General features: G+C 43.0%; 1 protein-coding gene across 1 annotated transcript in view; it reads left to right on the top strand.

Moving 5' to 3' along the window:
- The window catches only part of LOC137346507 (sialate:O-sulfotransferase 1-like), a 188,760-nt gene that overhangs the window by 43,097 nt on the left and 127,260 nt on the right, over positions 1-18,403 (top strand). Inside the window, exon 4 of the mRNA XM_068009975.1 lies at positions 7,099-7,220. Coding sequence (XP_067866076.1) covers positions 7,099-7,220 — 122 coding nt within the window. The remainder of the gene's footprint in view (positions 1-7,098; positions 7,221-18,403) is intronic.

The following is an 18,403-nucleotide window of genomic DNA, read 5'->3' as shown; positions in this document are numbered from 1 at the left end:
GAGCTGGAAGTAGGGATCAGAAGCTCAGCGCACAGTCAAGCAGGACATTGAGATTTGAAGAATCTAGTTCAGATTCAGAAAAAAAAAACAGGAAGAGGGCTGGAATCGGTGGCCAGGGAATGGAATTTGTGGCCTCCTACAATCATCAATTCATTGCTATCGTTCTAGTCACAGTTCAAGGCATTGAATAAGTTTCAAAGAAAATTTGGCAGACTACCAGTGTCAGCTGTGCAGTGTTGTGTTGTGTTCTTAAGTCTTCATTAAAGATAGATGCAGGCTTTATTTTCAGATTCAACACTATCATTTATTGTCTTACTTATCTACATTGCATGATCTCAGGTCCAGTTCTTTTCCTCGCTGGTGTCTATGCCTGCTTTCTGCAAGCCATGTGCTGAGTTTGTCTATTAAAATGGTGTCTCCTTATAAATGTATTATGATGTCATCAGTTGCATCAGTGGCCTGGTCTCTTAAAGGTACGGTTTCTTAAAGGTGAAGTCACCACTACACTACCTTACATCATGGTTCAGTTGGTAGTACTCTCCCCTCAAAATCACAAGGCTCTTTGTTGAAGTCCCACTCCATAACTTGAGCGCAAAAATCAAGGCTGACCCTCCAGTGCAGTATTTCGAAGAAGAGCAGCAGGGGAGTTCTCCCCAGTGTCCTGGCCAATATTTATCCCTCAATCAACATTACAAAAACAGATTATTTGGCCATTATTACACTGCTGTTAGTGCGAACTTGCTGTGCAAAAATTGGCTGCCACATTTCCTACATTACGACAGTGACTACACTTCAAAAGTACATCATTGACAGTAAAGCACTTTGAGACATCCGATGGTTGTGGAAAGCGCTATATAAATTCAAGTCTTCCTTTTTACCAGGAGTGAGGGAAACTAGAGAAGCAGTGATTGTTCTCCTTGGAGCAGTTAAGGATAAAAGAAAATTCAATAAAGGTGTTCAAAATTATGAAGGGTCCTAATAGAGTAAATCAGAGAAATTGTTTCCACTGGTGAGTGGGTGAGTAACTGGAAAACACAGAATTAAGATAAATGGTAAAAGAACCAGAGGAGAGATGAGCAGAAATATTTTAATGCAGTGAGTTATTATGATCTAATGCACTGCCTAAAGGATAATGGAAGCAGATTCAATAGTAACTTTCAAAAGGGAGTTGAATATATACTTGTAAAGGAAAGCTTTGCATGATTATGGATATGAAAGTGGCACTAATTGGACAGCACTTTCAAAAAGCTGGCATCAGCACAATAGGCCAGTTGTCCTCTTTCTGTGCTGTAAGAATCTATGAAAGCTCTTTACTTGCCACATCAAATCACATCAAACTAGAAAATACTGCCCCAATGTGAGTGGCATGACATTCATCATTTCAGTTGTGACATTAAATAATGTAGAAATTCCATTGTTCATCATGTCTTCGGTTGAAAGATATTATTCATGAAATGACTCATTGTTGTGATTTAATGGGGCAAATCTTGCTGGAAAAATAATGCTGTGCTAATGAAACAAAGCCATTATCAATGCACAAATCGACCAGCAAATCCAGGGGATTATGAGGTGTGCCACGAAGTGCGAAACTCCAGAACCTGCTAGTTGATTTATGCCACTCCACCATTTGCTTCGCACAAATAGCACCTTGCCTTTAGCTTCCCTGTTATTTTTAAGAACTTGCTGGATTTTCACAGTAATTTCCCATTAAACGCGCTGCAGAAAGTTAGGACTGGTACTTAAGAGCGTAAATTCCCTTTTAATGACATGATAATTATTAAAGCAATGCCAATCACCCTCTTTAGCCCAGAAAGGGAACAATTTAAACTGTTCAGTTTTATTCCTGTATGTGGTAAATTTTTCTGAGGTATTTACATTTTCTTCTTACCTTTACTTTCTGTCTCTTCTCAATCAAATATTACTTTCCCTCTCAATATGTCTCTTTCTGTACCTAATTTGGCATTGAATTCATCTACTATAATTCACCCTACTTCTCCATTGATCCTGTCTCTTCAATCCTTAAATCTCAAGAAGATAGACTGTTGGTTCTGCCATTCATTAAGATTGCAGATTCCCTCTTGCCATTGCCATGCTGTTATTAGCTTGTTGTGATGCAAAATAATTTCAAGTTAAAAGGTGCAAGAAAATGTCTAACAAATACCTCAAGCTCCCTTCCAGCAAAATTTGTTCCTCTGTCTTATACTTTCTGTATAGTGCGCCTCGTAAGATTAAAAAAAAAGGATGTTGGAGGAATGTTAGTGAATACCGATTTAGTGATAGAGTGTTAATGAATACAGTTGATGGTGGGGGAACATTAGTGATTTAGGGAGTTGTTTACATTAGTGATTACTGATCTGATTGTATAAGTTTTTTATGTTAGCTACACAATGTCAAGGTCATGTATCAAAATTAAATTATTATAGTGCTGTCCATAAAATACAATGATATCTGACACAAAGAATTCAGTTTAACTGGTATTACTGGCAAAACAGTTCAGTCTAAATGATACTATACTATCTGACATGAGAATATTACTGTTTTATTTTACTGTTTGACACTCAGTAATTTTTTTGCATACATTGTGAAACGGAGGTCAATTTGACCCTTTCCAGATCAGCTCTTCTCTTCTGTTCAGATTTAATGACAGTCTTTATCTTTGCTCTTAACACCAAGGGCAAACACTACTTTGATGTGGCAGCTGACAGATTGTTCCAGAGTGAGGGGGAGGGGTGGAGGAGTTGGCATATCTGTGATAGGAAGGAAATTCAATGGGTTAGTAATTACATTATGCAATATTGTGGCGACAAATACTTCTTAGCATGACTCATTTATCAATTATCCTAACAACAGGTAAAAAAAATTATAGACTGATACCTCCTTCCCTGCAATTCAGAATACTTAATTTGTTTTTGGGCCTCTTATCACTCATCCACTTATTTCATTTTTCTGACAAATTGCACTGGTGACATGTGGTCATGTTCTCCTCTACAGATGTAACATCAATTTACATGGTTCTTTACTTATTGCTGTTGTCACATATTATCATCTTATGACTTTAAACATGAGTTTTACACGTTTCAAAATGTTGAAGCCAGCACTGCAAAAACAATATCTGAGGTCTGCGGTTGTAAGGAGAGGAGAGTGCTCGGATATCCTGGGTGCAGACCCAACCATTGGCAAAATCTTAAGCTGGGAACAGAGAGGCCAAAATGGGATCTTAGTTGCAGGCCTAAGAGCAGCAGCCACAAGGCACTAAAGCACAAAAATTATCTTCAGTGGATTGGTGGGGGTTGAAATTAAGAAAGGTGCTAATTGTGTAAATCTTTGGGCTGGCTTCAGGACTTGCTAGTCTTTGGCAGTACTGAAACAGGCCCCAACAGCAGGTTTCTTCAGACACAGATCCACTAGGACATCCAGCAAGGCTATGAGGAGTAAACTGAGGTAGGAGGCCAGAATTCTCGCTCCTGTCTCATTAACTTTGTTATGCTGGGCCTGCACCATCTCCATTTCAGGCCTTGTTCCTGCCATTGTGAAGTCACAAAAGTCTTGGGGTAGTACAATAGGATGGACACTAGACACAATGGATCTCGACCTTTTTCCTCTTAGCTAGGCCTGGGAACTGAGCATTCTCAGCAAGAGAAAAAAATTAATTATCTTTATATCGCACACACTTGTAATCTAGGAGCAGTGAACCATTAGTGCAGAAGATGTATGTTGTAAATTGCATGGCTGTTCTACCCATCTGAAATACCAAGTAAATGAATAGTGGTTTCTTACTCACTAACAGAGCAGAATTAGCTCTCACAGATTGGTTTTGTTGCTATGCTAAGCATTCATTCTTCAGATGAAATGCTAAGCCAAGGTCCTGTCTGCTTATTAAAATGGTCCAGGTGGACATTAGAGGTCCAAAGCAGTATTTGAAGATGAACAAGTGAGTTCTCCTGTCATCTAGCCTAGGAATCCTCCATAAAATGATTACCATCAAGAAGATTAAGTCGCCATTCAGCTTGTTGCTGCTTGTGGAGCATTGCTGGTACAGAATATCTGCACCTCAAAGTACTTCACTGTGTGAAGCTCTTTGAGATGTGTCAATATGACAAGGCACCTTGTAAATGCAATTATTTCTGTTGCTGTCACGACTTACCCAGTTTACAGTATAATTGTAGAATAGTTGAGAAATACACACAGTCCCCCGATGCCAATGAACTTTCAAATTTTACTCAGTATGTGAGGTTGGCAACCTTCCAGAATTGTCTTAGGAACTCCAGAAATTAAAGATTGATCTCCTATACACTGCTGTCAGCAACTAAAGAAAAAATTCATGAGGGCATTAAAGAAATTGTGTGGGTTTTTTTTTTCATTTACTGCGAACGCTTTTGTTTGTTAGTTATAAAAGTATTGGAGATGAGTAAGAAGGGCTGTTTGACTGAGTGGGCGATTGGTGGTGGGAGGTCATATGATGAAATCTGCAGGAATAAGTCTAACTAATGTTGCCAACTTTTATCAGTATGTGCTGTACATTCTATCAGCCACCAAAAGCCAAAACTACTACTTAGATAGTTCAACATTGAATTATACAGTGAATGAAATAAAGGAATAAAATAAACAGCTAATTTTTCAATGAATCTGATCTACCGTACTGTGATTAATGAGTATAGCATGTAGGTGACTCCATGCATTTTCAAACTAATTATAATGGACCAATTAAGAATGCAGATGTCTGTACATGAATCTTGTTTTGAACCAGGACAGTGTTACATGCCTCAGCTAAAACAGTAGCAACTCGGATCCATATAGCAGCTTGAATGTAAAACATGCTCCAAACTGATTAACAGAAACACATGTAAAGAATGGACATCAAGCCAAATAAGGAGCTATTAGGAAGAGTAACCAAACATTTGGTCAAAGAGTTGTTTTAAGCAGGGTCTTAAAGGAGAATTGGCTGGAGAGGCAGAGGGGTTTAGGAGGGGAAGTCCAGAGTATGGTGCCTGGGTTGCCAGTGGAAGGAATGGGGATGCATAAGAATTCGTGCATGAATTAAAAAAAGATTGGACTTCCTAATAAGTAAATGTTTTTTAAAAAATCAGAACAACAAAGGGAATACATTTCTTCTCAACTCTAATCTATATCCCTATTCGTTATTTAAAAGAAAAGGGTTAAATTTTGGGCATAGCTTCCAGAAAATACTACCATTGCATTTTTTCCTATTATTTAGTTTTCATTCAACCAAAACGTAATTTGTGGTATCATCAATAGTAACTGACTGTTGTTACACATTGGCCGATAACTCTCTTCCTAGACTAATAACCAACAGTAAAAATTCTGTTAGTCTAGCACACGCCAGATTGTTTGATAGCTCCCAATCCCACTAATATATTTCCATTCATTTCTTGCACTGTGAGCTACCCTCTGTGTGTCAACAATTTATCGCCCTCTCAATTTTGTCATGAATTTCTGAAAAGTTTAGTACTTATACTTTTGTTACAGACACAACTGAGAGAACTGAAACCCCAGTTCCCCTCCCTTTTCTGTCAGTAATCAGTGTTTTTTTGATGAAAAGGAAGATGGGTGTGTTTCTTAATCCCTGAGTGTGTGGCCAATTTGAATAACCGGCAGCATGCTTTCGTGGGTTGGAATAAAGAGGATTATTTTTATTCACACGTTCACTCCGAAAGTCTGATGCTCCCTCACTCACCCACCACTCACACACACACTCGAGAAAGAAAGCTGTTAGAGAAGATAGTGTACATTTACAAATTACAAATGAAGGAATAGTTTGTAAATCACGTGATTTGGCTTGTCTTGGGGAAAAGACATGCGTTGTGGGCCTGTTGAAGAAGGTGTTTTCACTCCTGAAGTGTAGCTAGGTGGATTCAATAGCCAGAGCCGTATATCAAAGTTATTGCAGGATTCTCTCAATGGGGTGGATTTGCAGCAGGTCGCAAAGTTAGTTGCTTGTAGTCTTATTACAAGGAGGTCAGTGTTCTGTACTGGTGGACTTGAAAAGGAACAGGTTTAGAGGCCTTGAGATGTAGTCGTCTCCAGTTTAAAGGCATAGGTGTTTTGCCTTTTCTGCTGTCTCTGCAGCTGTTGTTTTTAGACTGCCCAGTCTCTCCCTCATGTTTGGAGTAATAAGATTTGATATCTGCGATTAGTTTCAGTCAGTTAACCACCTGATCAATACTATTGTGCACCCAGAACAATTTGAAGTTCAAAGACCTTGCTACACAATTGGGGATATATGGTGGCTATTCACACCTACTTGTGATTGAACTGTTTTCATACAGCTCTCTATGTTGAGTTTTGAGCTCGGAGACAGTGAGTCTAGGAGTCCATAGATATTGAGTTTTGCGTCAGACCACAAACAACGGGAGGTGTGAATTCCACAAATGGCTTCATCTTGGTATGTCCATTCAAGGGAGGCACTCCCCCAATGGTCATTCAATTAGGAACTTTACGGAGGCTTGAGATACTTCTGAGTCAGGGCCGAAATTGCAAAAGTCACCTGACCCTCAGCAGCCATTTTATGTAGCATTTTAATGTCCATTGTGTTTCATTTAACAAGAAAATTCAGCTCCAGAAGATTCTATGCTGCATACAGTTCACATTTAATGCTATGAATAGGACATGCCTTTACTGGGTACGACACTTTATATAAAAAGATGTGACCAGAATGGGTTTACAATATCATCTATAATTAGTTAAAAAAAACCTTCTAAAGATATTTTTCATGTCAATTCCGAAACCTCTTTAATCAAGCTTCACCTTTCCGAATATCTCCTTCATTGGCTTGTTGTCAATTTTTGTCCTGATTACATTTTTACAAAGTGCCTTGGGATGTTTTCCTATGTCAAAGGTGCTATTTAAATTTAAGTTGTTGTTGTTCTCCACATGCATTGTGTATACTTCTTAAGATTTGAGATAATCAAGGAAGAAACCCTTCCTTCCCACAGAAAACCTGACCAGGACGCTAGAGCTGTCTCCGGGTTGGGTAATCAGCACCTTTACTCTGTTGGCAGCATCGGATGTTATTCTCAAATAATTGTGCTAGGCCCACTGCTGTTGATTTAAAGTAATATGCACTTTATGTTGCTCCAGATAGGAATGTTCTCTATCGGGGATGTTTCAAGATACCCAAGAATCTAACGGCAACCTTCCCGGTCTATTCAATCCAGCCTAATTTGACTGTTGCTAAATGCACTGAATTCTGCACTAAAAAGGTAAGTGCAGTCTTTCATTAAAGAGAATCAAAGATATAATTGCTATGAAGTGATTGGACGATTGTTTTTTAAAATTCTTTCATGGGATGTGGGCGTCGCTGGCAATGCCATCATTTGTTGCCCATCCCTAATTGCCTTTGACATCTGAGTGGCTTGCTGGGCCATTTCAGAGGGCACTTAAGAGTCAACCACATTGCTTTGGGTCTGGAGTCACGTGTAGGCCAGACCAGATAAGGACAGCAGATTTCCTTCCCTAAAGGCCATTAGTGAATCAGATGGGTTTTTACAACAATGGATGATAGTTTCATGGCACCATTACTGAGACTAGGTTTCAATTCCAGATTTTTATTATTAATTAATTGAACTTATTAATTACTTAAATTTAAATTCTACCAGCATTGACCTTGGCCTCTGGATTACTAGTTCAGTGACATTACCACTGCGCCATCACCTCCCCCTATTGTTCTGAATGTGAAGGGTGTGGGTTATGTGGAAAACTCTTGAATACTGGAGGTGAATGGAAGTTTAAATGACGCTGAAGGTTGGTTTGAACATTAACGTTCTAAGTGTGATGAGTTTGTTGGAATTCCCAGCTAGCTGCTTGGTGGAACTTCCTGAGTTGAATCATTAGTCCTGTCGTCGTAGTTTTGATAGCAGCAAGTCTGAGGAAGTCATCGTGCTTTGGCCATCATTGTATGGGGCAGTGGAAAGCAAAATACTGCAGATGCTGGAAATCTGAAATAAAAACAAAGAGTGATGTAAATACTCATCAGGCCTGGCAGATCGACCTGAAACGTGAACTCTCTCTCCACAGATGCTGCCAGACCTGCTGCATTTTTACAGCACTTCCTGTTTTTAGTATGTGGCAGGTTTGACTGTCCAGCTGGTCTTTGCCTGCTCATCAATTTCATATGTCCATGTGTCTTTTCTGTTTAAAGATGCTAACAGACCTACTAGACATTCACAGTATTTTTTTTGTTTTTACTTCAGCACTTTCTGGGATTTTGAGAATTTTTTGTTTTAATGAAATGGTGGCCTGAATGTAATATTAAATACGACAGAATATAAAATCCCAATAAAGACAGAAAGGACATAACTTATAATCTAGGTGCTGAAATAAATGTAGAGCTGTCTTATCAGCTATGGTGTGCAAATGCAGCTACAGTGTAGAAGAACAGGGATGATCTGGTTATTAAATACAAAAACTGGAAAACTGACAGTGGATGTGACAACTACTTGATTGTGAAAACTACTTACTAGCATTTTAATTAATTAAAGGCACAAGATGGATTTCTTTTAGATTTGATATCAACTAACCATAGCAGAGAGAAAAGTGAATGATACGAAGAAACCTGCTAGATTACAGCATGGGTGCAGCAGCAATAACCAGCTGTTCCTTAATGCAGCAAGCTCAGGGCATGACCCTGTGTTGTAGGAATTGGGAGTATTTGACTCATAGAATAAGCTACCACCAGGCAGCAGATCTACTGCAGCAGAGGCAGCTATGTGAACCTGATGGGACAGCAGTGCAGGATGAGGCTCAGGGTCAGTAGGGAGATGTGTGACTGAGATGTGCCACCTGGTTCAGTCTAACCTGCAGGAATGCTCAATTATCCACACTGCACTACCAATATCGGGGAAGGTCACCAACATCCTCAACCTTTATGCATAAGCTGCTCCCAGGTACACACGAGTCAAAGATAAAGACAGAAAATTCTGGAAATTCTCAGCAGGTCAGGAGACATCTGTGGAGGGAAAAGCAGAGTTAACGGCTGGTATTTTATGGGCCCCCCGAGGTGGGGTCGGAGGTGGGGAGGGGGCACGGAGTATCGCAACGGGTGGCAGGTGGCATAGGCCCCATCGCCAAGTGATCTTCCCGGGGGTCTTCTCGGACGACAGAGCTGGGAAAGGTTAGAAATCTAATAGGTTTTAAGGGATGGACCATGTGAAAGTGAGAGAAGGATGGAAATTGGAAGCAGAGTTGATGAAGTTTTCTAGTTCAGGGCGAGAGCAGAACGTGGCCCTAATACAGTCATCAATGTACCGGAAGACAAGGTGAGTGAGGGGGCCTGAGTAGGACTGGAACAAGGAATGTTTCACCTATCCCACAAAGTGGCAAGCATAGCTAGGAACCATGTGGGTACCCATACAACACCTTTTATTTGGAAGGAGAAGTTGTTTAATGTGAGAACAAGTTCAGTGAGGTGGAGGAGGGTGGTGGTGGATGGGGATAGTTTGGGCCTCTGTTGAAGGAAGAAGCAGAGAGCCTTCAAACTGTCTTGGTGAGGGATGGAGGTGTAGAGAGATTGGACATCATGTTGAAGAGGAGATGCTGAGGGCCAAGAAACTGGAATCTGTTAAAGTAGCGGAGGGTATCAGAAGATTCATGGATGTAGGTGGGAAGAAACTGGACAAGGGGAGAAAAAATAGAGTCGAGCTAGGAACAAATCAGTTCAGTGGGGCAAGTACAGGCTGAAACAATAGGTCTAGCAGAGCAGTCCTGTTTGTGGATCTTGGGAAGGAGGTAGAAGCAGGCTGTTTGTGGTTGAGGAACTATGAGGTTGGATGCTGTGGAGGGAATATCTCCAGATGAGATGAGATCAGTGACAGTCCTGAAGACAGTGTCTTGATGTTGGGTGGTGGGGGTCATAGTCCAGGGAGGAAGTATCAGAGAGTTACTGTTCAGCCTCTGTTAGGTAGAGGTCAGTTCACCAGATAACAACGAAATCACCTTTGTTGGCAGGTTTGATGACGATTTTAGGTTTGGACCTGAAAGAATGGAGGACAGCAAGTTCAGATTGGAACAGGTTAGAATGAGTGAGGAGTAAACCAAATTGAGATGGCTGGCAGTTCTCAATGAAAGATCAAGAGAGGGTAAGAGGCCATAGGGAGGGGTCCAGGTAGAGGAATTTTTTTATTATTCTTTCATGGTATGTGAGAGTCGCTGGCAATGCCAGCATTTGTTGCCCACTCTAATTGCCTTTGAGAAGGTGGTGGTGAGTCGCCTTCTTGAACCACTGCAGTCCATGTGGGCTGGCTAAATCCACAGTGCTGTGAGGAAGGAATACTGGAGATGGGTAAAAGGGTCTGCTGTGTGGGGAGAAGACTCCCGGTCAAAGAAGTAGGTGCAGAGGCAAAGGCAGTGGAGGAAGAGCTCAGCGTCATGCCGAGCTCAAAATTCATTGAGGTGAAGGCATAAGGGGATAAAGTTGAGGCCTTCGCTAAGGACAGACTGTTCAGAGTCAGAGAGGGGAAGATTGGAGGGTATTGTGAGTACATGGCAAGTGGTAAGTTTCGAAGAAGGGAAGGCGTCAGAGGGAAGTGAAGGGGAAGAAAGATCTAGAGGGGTGTTGGTACCCATGAGTTGTTGAAGCGTGTGATCCTTCACAACTGAAAGGAAGATAAAAAGTTTTTTGTTAAAGTGCCAGATGAGGTGAAGGATGAAATGAAACTGTGGACCAGGACAGCATTGAGATAGTGAATCGGTGCTGCTTAAGAGAGAGGCTGAGAGTGTGCATGTGACAGTGCATGGCATTGCGAGTGGATCTTAGGATGCAGCGAAAACAACGGTACGAGGAATGCTGAATGTCTGATCTGTAATCGTTAGTGGATCCGAAATACAAAGGATGGAATTTTAGTTTGAATCTGAAGCCCGAGATAGTTGCTGAGGAAGAAGATGTGGCTGTGAAAGTGAATTTTGGTGGATACCTGTTCAAGCGCAAGAAGGGAAATAGAAAGCAATGAAGGTGAACGAGGTAAAAAAGACAAACAGAACTCCCGTTGTAGAGAAGAGCAGAAATTCTATGTCCTCCACTAACAAAGTATTTGAAATCATAAGTGAGCTTTTAACCTTTCACGCCTGGCAGAGACTAAATGTACGAAGTTAAAATCACTCAAGACTCACCTGCCACCATCTCCCAATGATCCTGTTGGCTACAATTTTAACCTGCTGCTCTGATCAGGCAAGAAAGACATAAGTTATCGAGGCCCAGCTACTATTTTAATATGGGCTTGCGTGGGGAAGCAGTTGTGGATCTCTCAGCAGGCCAACCTAGCAGGAAGAGGAGTGGAGGCCCGAAGGAGCCCCAGAGGGTAGACCTTTTCACTCTAATTGCCATTCCTGGATGGGGTCAGGAGGAGAAGCATTCACCCCCACCTCACCCCCACTGCCATCGTCTTAGCTGAGTGCTGAGGACTTCTCCATCAGACCCTGGCATGTGGGCAGGTTAATTATCTGTTTAGATCACAATCATTTCTTATTATTTGCCATGTTAGCCTAAATGCAAACCTCCAGTGTGGGGCTCAAATATATAATCTACAGGCTCAGCAATGAAAGTTGTACCAAATGAGCTGAGCTGAGACATTGGGCTGGATTCTACCTTAGACGGACAGGAATTCACCACCGACGTAAAAGTCTGTAGTGAGCCCGCTTCCGCCTAGCCTGGGGATCCATCCCATATTTTACGGGTCCCCAGGCTTTAATTGTCCCAAGGCGGGATTTCCACCCACTTGAGGGAGGAGGTCCCGCCTCAGTGAGCCGCTGGCCAATCAGCGAGCCGGCAGATCTTAGTCCCAGCAGCGCCAACGGGAGAGCTGGCCACTGCTGGGACTGCAGCCCAGCTGACAACAGGGATCCAGGAACGAAGGTAAGTTGGACTTGCCTCACCAGGGAGATCAGTCCTTCCCTGGTGAGGTTGGAGTGGTTGTTTGGCGGGGTGGGGGGAGGGTGGCGTCTTGGGTCCTGGGAGTGGGTTAGGAGGCGGGAGCGGCCCTCAATCGGGCACTCTGTGCCCGACTGCCATGGCTCCTCCTCTGGGGCGCGGAAAGGCCGGCAGCTTTTGCTCGGCTGCCTTTCACGTCCCTGAGAGGCCAATTGCCACGGGTAAAATACCCCTGGAGGTGGGCGAGGGCCATTAAGTGGCCACTTAAGGGCCTTGATTGGCCTCAGGCGGGCGGGCTGTTTCCTCCCCCCCCCACCTTCCACCACCGTAAAGTTGACTGGAGGCAGGTGCAGGGCGCGTAGGCCTCCTGGAGCCTCCCGCTCAATTTTACGCCGCCCCCATGCCACCATGTAAAATTCAGCCCATTCTTACTTAGGTCTGATGTAGAAGTAAAGTTCTTATTATCTTAGGTTAACTTTCACAATGCCTTGAACTTCCCCTAAAGTAAAGTTTCCTTTCAAATTTGTATTGTTACGACCTCAGTGAGAGGATTAACATTAAAATACAAGATATGAACCCTCCAGAACAATTTAAAGAATTACACAACAAGATTTCATGTTTTAAGACTTCTATTATAACAACTAAACTAAAAGAAATCCCCATTAACTAAATAGTGCTTTGTAAGTAGCTGATACCCCAAATTACAAAGAACAGTTTTTCTTTACTTAGTAAAATATTTGGAAACCTCAGGCCAAACTTATAAGTTACATAGTCCTCCTTGATGGTGAAATCTTTGCAGTTAAAAGTCCCAACCACTCCCCGGCTGCAACAGGTTGGATCTCCCAAACCTTTCTCAAAGTCAATACCCTCTTTGTTCACTTCTCTGAGCACTTTTTATCTGGATGTCCGTGAATAAGGCAATTCCTGGTGATCCTGTTGGTCTATTACTTCTCCGCAAACCTCACCTTTGAAAACAGGTTCAATTCTTTGCAGCCTTTCACTGTATCAGTCCTCTGAGTGCAGGTGTTCCCTCTCTGTCTCCCTCGAGGCTGCCACCGCTGGTCGTGTTACTTATAGCCTCTGTCTTCAGAAAATCTGTTGAATTTATCTGGAATCAAAAGTCAATAGCCAGTTGTCCTTTTCCAATATGCAAAGCCCACAAGCCTGGCTACAGTAGAGGCACCTGGGCTTATCATTGTTTCCAGATGTTAGCAGCTGTCATTCATATTTGCACTGTCAGAGTCACTGACTCCATAGATGGAGTTTTACAGCCCCCAAATGAGTGGGCTAGTGGCAGGGGGTGGGGGTGGTGTAAAATTGAGTGGGAGGTGAGGGGGGTGGCCATTCCCGACTCCGTCCCGCCCCCACTGCAATTTTACACCCGCCCCCCCTAACCGACCCCTACTTGCCTCACCGCTGCCCAGCCGATTGTCCCCGGCGAGGCCCTAAAAACCTACCTTCCTGGGCCGTCCTTCTTCTTGCCTCCGATGGCTGGGTGTAGTCCCATCAGTGGCCACCGCTCACAGTGCACTGCTGGGACTAAGAGCTGCCTGTCCACTGATTGGCCGGCAGCTCCATGAGTCAGGACTTCCTGCCTCAAGGAGGTGGAAGTCCTGCCCAAGACCAATTAAGGGCCTGGGAAGTGAAAAATCCCCAGGCCTGGTGAGACGGGCTCGCCACTGACTTTTCGTCTGATGGGCGGGGCCTCCCTGCTAACAAAAAATTCCAGCTGTTAATGATCTGAAAGTCTGGGAAGGTGAAACCAATTGTTCTTCAGGTGTTATATCCCAGCAGTCTCTGCTTTCCAAAAACGTCTTTAATCTGAGGTGGGGAGTTTTATCCCGGCAGCGGGGGTCTCGACATTGGGAGAAACAGAAGCTGAGATCCCCGCGTTGCCTTTTCTCCGGAAGGCTCACCAAATTTAGTGCCAATCAGGCACTTAAGTAGACAGCAGTGGACCTTCCATAGGATCTAGGACCGTGCCGCCAAAAGTTTCGCCCATAATGAGCTGCTGGCCTATCAAGAGGCCGGCAGCTGCAGCACCACTGCGAAGGTGGAGGTTGCTTCTGGAGACGACTGAGCTGGAGGCCGAGGTGCATCGCTAGAGCCAAGTTTTAGGTAGGTCAGGGCGAGAGGGGTCTCACAGGGTGGGGAGGCGGGAGGGGGCTTATAGTAAGGGCAGGGGTTGGCCCTCAGCAGGCTCCCCATTCCCGATGCCCTGTCACTCATTCAGGCAATAAGTGCCTTTTAACATGCCCCTCCATCCCAGAGCTGGGATGCAGCCTGCAGGGTTTTTCCTACCATGCTTCCTGTGTGGCGACAGGGGTAATTGTAGCTGTAGCGGAAAGAAGCCCCTAATTGGGGTTTAATTGCCCAGTTGAGGGCCTCAATCGATGGTGGGGCGGGAAGCCCTTACACAGGCCTTCCTGCCCCAGACTAAATTTTGGCAGCGGTGGGATGGTGGCGGGGTGGCGGGGTGGGGGGGAGCCCCGCCACCATCCCACCTGATTTTACACTCTCCCCACCTCCAAACCCGCTGCGGAGGAGAGCATAAAATTCCACCTGGGTTCTCTGTTGTCCTGGTAACCAAGATTTCTGTCTTCTCTTTAAGCAGAGTTGATATGAGGTCACCTGACTTCACCGACTCCATCTTAAACTTTTAAAAAATTGTGATTTTTAAAACATAATCATGCTACAAAATCCAGCGTTCATAACAGTATGTCAAAAAAGGCTTGCATTTATGTAACACTTTTTACAGCCAGTTAAATACTGTTGAAGTGTAGTCACCATTGTGACATAGGAAACGTCACAGACAATTTGCACACAGCAAGCTCCTACAAACAGCAATGTGATAATGACCTCATAATCTGTTTTTGTGATGTTGATTGAGGGATATATATTGGATAACTCCCCTGCTTCAAAATAGAACCACAGGATTTTTTTAAAGGCCTACCTGAAAGAGCAGGTGGGGCCTCAGTTGAACATTTCCTCTGCAAGTTTCCACCTCCAACGGTGCAGCATTCCCTCAATACTGCAATGGAGTATCAGCCTTGATTTTTGCACGTAGATCCTGGAGTGGGACTTGAACCCAGAACCTTGTGATTCAGAGGCAAGAGCAATGCCAGCTGAGCCATGGCTCAACACTAAACTCTGTGGAAAGTAGATTGATATTTCTGCACTTTATTTCTGCTGTTCTTGCCTTCTATTTCTATCTGCCTCAAATTTTATTTGTTGTTGCAGTCACTCTCAGTGTGGTTACATGCTCCAGTTGTTGACTTTCACTGGTACTTCTGTATATTAATTACTGATACATTATAATTCTATTCTATGGAATTGCATTTATTTTATATGGGCTTCATTTACAAAATGGCTTAGCAAAATAATAACAGCTGTCCAACTATACGTCTAATGCAATTAGATTTTAAATCTGAAATGTAAGTTGCTGCAGGACTGGAGGTTAAGTGTGGGTCATAATACCAACATAATTATAATCTGAGCATCATAATGGAGCCACACCTAGAGTTCAGTCTTTCCAGCTCCTTCTCAAATCTAGAATGTTTTCAGATGAACAAAAGGAAAGTAATTTTAATAGTACAATGTGTGATGAAAATAGCATCAGGTCTCTCAATTTAAAGTTAACTTTTGGGGCAGAGTTAAAGGTGTAACTAACATGCATTAACATTCCCCTGATGTTTGAGTGAGTCGGTTAATGCAGGCCAGGCTCAGCCGTGTTAGCCGATCTGATTTGAGGCTGTCTTGGGGCTGCTAAAACTGGCCAGTATATCAGTTAGCTATGGAGAGGAAGCCTTAACCAGGGCTCAAGTTCCCTGCTGAAAATGACACGTGTGGACATTGTATAAGGACTGGATTGAGCTCAGCTGGACTGCTTTCCATGGCAGATTAGCCAGCATTTGCACATGAATGCTGTCAACTTTGGTGAAGTGTCGGACGGCTGCTGCCTCCGATGGTTTATCCGCTTCAACATAAGGAACTGTAAGAAGTGGGGAAAATATTGGAAGAAAGAATGATACTTTAGAATCTGCAGTTATTTCAGAAAGTACAGCTGGCCACATGCTTTGCTGTACGGGGGAATCTGCATTTGATGACCCTTTACTGACCTAGTTGTGTTTATCAGAAAGTTACGGTTGTTGCATCTGGGCAGCAGTGCAAAGCACAATTTAGCCCCATACCTCTGGAAACAGATGTATATTCATATATTGTTCATCTTTTTAAAGGCCACAGGCAAACAATTTATTAATGATTGAAATGATCATTACTTCCTCAAGTATTTGCAAGATTGTCTGTAGTAGTGGGAATATTGATATTGATATTGAAACATTAACAGATCAGGACAGTTTCCTTCTGAAGACATTTTATGTAGTGGAAACAGAAAATCAGTAAAAAAAAACTTTACCATTAGAGTTGGCAAAAGTAATGTGTGCTGTGGTTAAATACAAATTTATTTGGGTCTATGATGTAGAGATTTGCAGCTCAGAATGAATATTGATACTCTCCGGAGGTATGCATTTGCACAGGTGAGGTGGTGGTGTAGTGGTGATGCCACTGGACTAGTAATCTAGAGCCCAGGCTAAGGCTCTGGGATCATGGGTTTGAATCCCATCACGGCAGATGGTCAAATTTGAATTTAATTAATAAATCTGGAATTAAAAGCTAGTCTAATGAAATATTGTTCATTGTTGTAAAAACCCATCTGGTTCACTCATGTCCTTCCTTGAGGGAAGGAAAATTTGCTGTCCTTATCTGGTCTGGCCTACACGTGACTCCAGACCCACAGCAATGTGGTTGACTCTTAAAATGCCCTCTGAAATGGCCTAGCAAGTCACTCAGTTCAAGGGTAATTAGGGATGGGCAATAAATGCTGGCCTAGCCAGCAACACCCACATCCCACAAATGAATTTTAAAAAATACTACTGGAATTATACTAAAGTTGCCAGGAGAGAATGATTCATAAGCTGCAAGTTTAACATTCCATTTTTGCATCTTCTCTGCCTTGTCCCTCTGCCTTTCACCCTCTTTTGCCAGATGCAAGAGCAGATAGGTAGCATTTTAAGCAGTGTAGATGGAAGCTTAAAATGATAAAGAGAGATTAAGTGAATGGGCAAAACTGTTGTAAATGGATATTAATGTAGGCATGTGTGAAGTCATCCACTTTGGACCTTAAAAGGATAGAACAGGGTACTTTCTAAATGGTAAAAATCTAGAAACAGTGGAGGTCCAAAGATACTTGGGCGTCCTGGCACAGAGATCATTAAAATGTTATGAGCTAGTGCAGAAAATAATCAAAAAGGCTAATGCAATGTTGGCTTTTATATCTAAAGGACAAGAACATAAAGACAAGCCAAAAGACTTGCAGGTTGGTAGGTAAATTGGCCATTATAAATTGTCACTAGTATAGGTAGGTGGTAGGGAAATATAGGGACAGGTGGGGATGTGGTAGGAATTTGGGATTAGTGTAGGATTAGTATAAATGGGTGGTTGATGGTTGGCACAGACTCGGTGGGCCGAAGGGCCTGTTTCAGTGCTGTATCTCGAATCGAAAATAAGGGGGGCAGGGGTTGTGGGCGGGGTAAAAGCCATGCTTCAGCTATACAACTCCCTGGTTAAGCCACAGCTGGGGTATTGAGCACAGTTCTCGGTAACACACCTTAGGAAGGATATATCAACTTTGGTGGAAGTGCAGCATAGATTTACCAGACTAATACCGGAACTCCAAGGGTTAAATATGAGGAGAGATTACAGAAACTAGGGTTGTATTCCCTGGAATTTAGAAGGTTAAGGGGTGATTTGATCAAAGTTTTCAAGATATTAAGGGGAACAGATAGCTTGGATAGAAATAAACTATTTCCACTGTTTAGGGTGTCTAGGACTAAGGGGCCATAGTCTACAAGTTAGATCGAGGTTGAATTTTGAAGTTGAATTTGCTGATGATTAAGATTTATCAGAAGCCTTGATAATTAGTGCTTCCACCTGCTGATACATAAAAGCAAGTGGGAAAATACATTTTTTATTCAATTCTTGAGCAGAATATTTGCCCCGATATGGGGGCGAGAATAGAGGTGGGTGGGTGAGTAATTTTGTGCAGCTGGTCGGTGTGCTGGTTTGCTGCCACCACTCCACCCCCATTTTCCTGAAGGCAGGATCAGGGGGTCGAAAGACTACCCACCCACAAGCGGCAGGTAGCCAATTAAGGTAAGCAAAAGGTCAATTAAAGCCAATTATCAGACACCGACAGGAATTTTCCAGTCAGCCTGCGGGCCCCCTGCAGCATCAGGAACAAGCCGGCTACCTCGAGGCAGCAGACCAGGGGGCCTGCACTCCAGGCAGGCTTTGAACCCCTCCCTACCTACCTGATCACAGCTGTGGCCACAGGTCACCAGATGGAGTGGCTGCCCCTCCACAATTGTGGCCCAGCAGTTGTGGCCATTTTTTAATACAAAGATTTTAAAAGTTGCTGTGAGGTCTCCTCAAGTTGAAGGCGCCCTCTCTGTTCTTTTCCTGCAA

Source organism: Heterodontus francisci, chromosome 30 (genome assembly GCF_036365525.1).
Source record: "Heterodontus francisci isolate sHetFra1 chromosome 30, sHetFra1.hap1, whole genome shotgun sequence".
Lineage (NCBI taxonomy): Eukaryota > Metazoa > Chordata > Chondrichthyes > Heterodontiformes > Heterodontidae > Heterodontus > Heterodontus francisci.
Note: the sequence above shows the minus strand (reverse complement) of the source record. Positions and strands in the feature narration are given on the sequence as shown.